The sequence below is a fragment of the Pteropus alecto genome, unplaced genomic scaffold (assembly GCF_000325575.1).
Source record: "Pteropus alecto unplaced genomic scaffold, ASM32557v1 scaffold38, whole genome shotgun sequence".
Classification (NCBI taxonomy): Eukaryota; Metazoa; Chordata; class Mammalia; order Chiroptera; family Pteropodidae; genus Pteropus; species Pteropus alecto.
Genome location: NW_006442512.1, coordinates 2,322,554 through 2,328,261, shown reverse-complemented (window position 1 = coordinate 2,328,261; position 5,708 = coordinate 2,322,554). Strand labels below are relative to the sequence as shown.

Sequence of the window (5,708 nt, the reverse complement as noted above, 5' to 3'; positions counted from 1 at the left end):
GCAGCTCGGACGCGCCCCCGCCCGTGGGGGAGCGCGGTGGCGCGCAGCAGGGCCGTCTCAGCGTGGGCAGCGTGTACCGGCCCACCCAGAACGGCCGCGGTGAGTACTGTCCCCAGCCCCGCTCCCCGAGTTCTGTCCTCTTTGGCCCCGGTTAACCGCTCTGTGAGCCCAGACCCTCCTTCACCCTTTACCAAAGTCCCCACCCCCACCCCTACCCCTGAACTAAGTGAGGACCCGCCAATCCACCATCGACAGCCCCAGTGCAACCCACCTCCCAGCCTTCCCAGGGCTACACATCAGCAGTGCTTGAATTTGGCCAGGCAGGCCTGGGCTCTGACCCCGGCTTGAGGGGCACAGGATGGAGGGACCGTTAGGCTTTGGGAGGAAGCGCCTTCCAGACCTGGTTTGGGTCATCTGGGGACAAAGGGAAGGAGCTCTTCTCCCTGCCTCTTCCTCATTCCAGCCAAGGCATGTCCTCCACCCTTGGAGATGCCCCTGTGCCAGTCTCACAGGGTGAAGCAGGGAACGGAAGGGTCAGAAAGGCCTTAAGGGATGCCTCCGGGGGTGTGTCAAGTTCCCAGCCACTGGGCTATGTGAGCTTGGCCTCAGTGAGCAGGAGGTTAGAGGGGAGGCTCTTGCCCCAGGCAGGAATCCAGACTAGATGACAGGAGTTCTCTCAGGGACCCTAGAGGCCCGTGAGGCACTAGCCTGGGTGCAAAATTTAAAGAGGCACCAAAAAGTAATTGGGATAGGTAATCTTTTAATGCATTTTTAGATCAAAATAATGCAATAAATTCAGTGATGAACAAAATATCCCAATTTTAAATAGAATTAATAATGGTGCCATGCCAAGCCATACTGGAGCCTAAAATCAGCAGTACTGATGCTGTTTTTATTTGAAATTTTGATATTTTGTTCATCACAGGTTTTTTTGTGTTAATTTTGATTTTAAAAAATAATGCATCAAATATTACTTATCTTGGTTACTGAGTTTTTTTGGAGCCCTTTTAAATTCTGTCCCCCAGGCCAGTGCCTCACTCTTTTCACTCAGCTCATCTGAGCATTGGCTCTGGGGGAGAGTCTTAGGAGGCCCTCTGGATGCACCCCCCTCTGGCTTTTTCTGGTTGGGGTTGGAGGGTTGAGGGATGTGTGAAGATATGACTGGGAAGGTCCAAGTCATTTGCACACAAGGACACAGTGCAGGGGGCAGCCTTCCTTCTTGAGATGGGCAACTCTACACATGCCGTTAGCACTCAGGCTGCTCTGCCAAGGACCCACTAGTGGTCTGGCCAGGGCTAGCCAGCTATTGGCCAGTCCTCTGCTGTCCTAGAGTTCCCTTCCTGCTTCTATTTTTGCAAGTTCAAATTCAGCTTTTGTCAAGGTTTTCCATTCAGTCCCCAATGCATATGCAGTCCACTTCTGCCCTCCCTTTTTCAGGCTGTAGTCAGGGCTCTGATTCTTTGCTCCACACCAAGGTTGCTGTGCCAGGCCCACAAGGTGAGGGCTAAGGACTTCAGGGCTCAGGAGCTCAGGTACTACACCCCCAGCCTTTGCTCCTCTGCCTCTGTCAACACCAAGACTGCTGTCTTGTCTTCAGCCATACTGACCTTGGGTGAGAGGCTGCTGCTGAGGCAAGGGCAAAGTGGCGGTGGGGAGGGAAGGTGTTCCTGTCTCCCTAGGGGCTGCTAGAACCCAAGGTTAAGGGAGGGGAGCCTCCCCACTGGTAGCACCCTTTCCAAGGCATAGCACACGGATGGGTGCTGAATCGCAGTTTGAGAACCTGCAGGCTGAGACAGGAATGAGATGGAGGGCCCTCTGTGATGTGATGAAGGGTACATCCTCCTGGTCCTCACCTGGACTTGCAGCACCCTGCAGCAGAGTGTTAGCTGCTACTAGAGCTCCTTGGAAGAGAGGACATTTTGCCAATAGGGTACTAAGCTTTTGTGGTTGCTTTTCTTAGAATGCAAGACCACGGAGGGGCTCAGCCAAGGCAGCCCACCTCTGGGCAGATGAGAAAACCGAGACCTCAAACTCTATAGCACTGCTGGCAGAGCAAGGCCTAGAACTGGACATCTGTGCTCCAAGCCAGTGGGTTTTCTAGGGCCCCTCTTTGGCCTGTCAGTTCTTAAGGATCAGAGGGGAACGGGCCAGGGCAAGGCCATGTCTAGGTTGGGGATGTTTGGGGCTTAGCAGGGCCTCTGGCCATCGTTCCTGAGCCCCACAGTTCATTTGGATGAAAGACATTTCTCCCCTGAAGGTAGTATGCTAGGGGCCAGGCCAAGTGTGCTATATGCACCAAATCTAGGCCCTGCCCTGGGGCACACCTCAGTGCTGTGATTGAGCAGAGGAGGAGCCTCTCCAGTCAGGGGCTATGGACTCAGAGAGGACTTTTCAGAGGAGGAAGTGCCCAAGCACTGCTGCAAAGGATGGCTGTCAGCACTCTCCCCTAATCATGGAGGGGATGATGTGTGGAGTGGGACAGTTGAGGGGGGGGGTGCAGACTCTTTTGGGGCTCATAGAGGGAACAGTACCTTCTCTCTAATCATTGGATCCCTCTCCCCACCCTGCTAGGCCAGGACCATGGAAAATCCCTGTTCAGGAAAGGCCAAGTATTGTTCTTGAGCTCAGACCCCCAGGCCTGGTGTGGGAGTCCAGGGCGGATTCTCCAAAGCTGACCTCATTCCTCCTGGCCACACACCCAGGGGTCTGAGGCCTGGCGCTGGCAGCCTGTGTGCGTGGGCGTGAACGTGTCCTCACAACACCAAACACATGTGCGCACCACCCTCGTCCTCTATGTCTGGATGGTTTCCAAGTGCCTGTCCAGAACTGTGTCTTCTCGGGTGCCTGCACCCTTTTTCTTTCTACCCTTGAAGGGACATGCCCAAGGCCTCTGACGCTGAACATGTAACTGGAGAGAAGATGAGGAGACAGAGCCTAAAGAGGGTCGTATATTTTGCCTGGCTCTCAGTAAATCGCAGAGGCCTGGAATGTTGCCACTTGCTTCCCAGGCCCGGCTGTGTCCTCTGCACTGTGTCCTTCTCCCATGGCCAGTCCCCCTTCTCCTGGCCTCCTTGCTCCCACTCCTGCTTCCCAGCAGCCTCAACTTCTCTAAGCTAGTGGTCTTAGTGCCAGCCCCAGAAGACCACAGCTCTTCTCCCAGGGCCTCCCCTCACCCTCAGCTTGATTCACCAGGTCTGGCAACCCTGTGAAGGTAACATGGAGCAGACTGCCCTGGCCATCCTCCCAGGACATCTGTCATGGCTGCGCCAGCCTTGCCTGGTATGTCCTCATAAAACCAATCAGAGGTTAGGAAGGAGCTGAGGCTACCTCTTTCCTGACCCCCTGATTCCCACCTCCCCCTCACCAGTCCATCCTACATTTGGGCAGATAACCCCTTAAGTTGCTAACCATGTTACTCTCCTGCTCAAGAAGGTTCTGTGGTTCTCAAGGCCTTCAGGACAAAATATAAATGCCTTTGCCTGTGGCTCCTGAACATTGAGACACCGCCTTCCTCTCCCCTCCTTGCCCCCTCTCAGGCCTCCACAGCTCCCATGGGAATTGTGCCACACCTGGACCCAGAGGTTTTATATCCCCGCACATCCAGGGTACTTCTGGGGTATTCACCTCTCCATCTAGTGCCTCACACTCAAGAGGCCAGACAGAGCCCCTTAGTCCCTGAGAGCAGCCGTGGCTCCCTGCCTCCACCCCACAGCCTGCCTCTCCAGGTCACCTACCCACCTCCGCAGGGATTGGAGTACATGCTGGGAAAGAAGGAAGCAGCCTCCCCCAACAGGCATCCAGAGTTAGAGTCCCAAGGCAGAGATGATGATAATAACTTGGCCATTTGCTGAATAACACCTGCTGAGCTTAGTGGTTTAAATGTGCAATTTTATGTACCCTCACTGCCTCCTTGAGAGGGGGAGATTATGGTCTTCTGGTACAGATGAGAAAATTGAGACTTAGGGAGATCTCACAGCTGGATACAGCTGATCCAGAATTCAAACTGAGCCTTTCATCTAGGCATTGCACAGAGATGACCTAGGAGGACCCACACCCTGCCTGCAAGCCGGGCTGACAGGGTGAGAGCCTGGGCCCCCTCCACCAACTTACCCTTTCTGGGCCTCAGTTCTCCCAGCTGCAGTGGGAGAGGGGGATAATTACACTAGCAGCTGTTAGGCATCTTGCACACCCCTCTTAATTTCTACAGTAACCCCATGAGCAAGGTCCTGGTATTCCTATTTCATAGATACAGTGACAGGCTCACTTGCTGATTGTCACACTTCTTAGTAGTGAAACCAGGATTTGAGTCAGCATGACTTCCCCATCCTGAGTTTTTAATCATCATACATTATTCTTTTTTTAATTGTTATGTTTTCTTGCTTACTCTGTACATTTCATTTATTCACTCACTTTTTTGGTCCTTGAACAGATATTTGATTGTCAACTGTTATCCAGACACTGATTACGACAGGGTGAGATGGGACAGTGAGTATGCAAGGCTTTGGAAGTGAAGAGGCCCTTGGCAGTGTGGTGTTAGAGCCTTGTCATCCTCATGTCCAACTCCAGAACCTTTATTAACAAACACTGATCTACTGCTTCCTAAGTGCCTGAAGCTGTTCTTGGAGCTTTACAGTTAGATCCTCTAATCCTTATGACGACCTTAAGTATTATTATTATTATACCCATTTTGCAGATGAGGAAACTGAGGCCATCAGAGGTTAAGTGACTTGTCCAAGATCATATAACTGGCAACTAGTAGAGCCAGAATCACAGCTCAGCACTCCTCCCTCCTTCAGAAAGAAGTGGTCTTCAGGCTGAACAAGCTGTCATAAAGGGTCAGATGAGTTATGGAGACAGGGACCTGCATCCTCTTCCTACTTCCCTATTTTATAGTCGAATGCCACTAGTATGGGAATAAACAAGTGGTACCTTGGCAACTTCATCTCAGGCAGACTTCCTGTCTCCTCTCTTATCCAGTTGCAAGGTCATATCTTCTCTCCCCTGGTCTCCAACTGAACCATCCCTGCAAGAAGAGATAGTTCCTATTTTAAATAATTAAAATAGCAGCTGGTATTTATCGAACACTTACATGCACCAGACACTATGCCAAGTATTTTATTTGTATTTCCTCTTTTAATCCCCCCAGCAACCTCACGAGATAGATAGTATTATCACCCCCATTTTACAGACCAGAAAACTGAGGCTGGACTTTAGTAACTCATCCGAGGTCTCAGGGCTCATCAGTGGCTAAGGTGGGAGCCAACTGACCCTCTACCCCACTGAACTGCCCCTCAGGGAAGGGTATGTCTCTGTTCATTGTTTCTCTCAGGTCGAAACTCTCTGGAAAAATCAATGTTTGGAGTTTTGCCTTGAATCCACAGGCTCCCACAGAGCCTTTTGGGGTGGAGGCAGAGCTAGATGGGAAGTCATTAGGGACTATGGGCACCAGGCTACTGCTGCACTTAACCTGGGAGTCCTGGCCTTTCATCCCCACTCCTCCCTCTCTCCTAACCCCAGGGGCCCCCATCTCAGTGTCCTTTCAGCTTTGAAGGGGCACCCCTCCCCAGTAGTCTCAGCCCAAGTCCACCCCACTCCTGTCCAAGCCAAGAACACGTGGAAAACTCCTCAGGGCAGTGGCTGGAAGGGCAGAGGAAGGAAACGGGTGGTCGCTCAGCCCAAGCAGCCCACACCTGCTTCCTTCCTGTGCA

At 52.3% G+C, this 5,708-nt stretch overlaps 1 protein-coding gene across 1 annotated transcript in view; it reads left to right on the top strand.

Moving 5' to 3' along the window:
- LOXL1 (lysyl oxidase like 1) overlaps window positions 1-5,708 on the top strand; it is a 21,593-nt gene that overhangs the window by 1,335 nt on the left and 14,550 nt on the right. Inside the window, exon 2 of the mRNA XM_015597662.2 lies at window positions 5-99. Coding sequence (XP_015453148.1) covers window positions 5-99 — 95 coding nt within the window. The remainder of the gene's footprint in view (window positions 1-4; window positions 100-5,708) is intronic.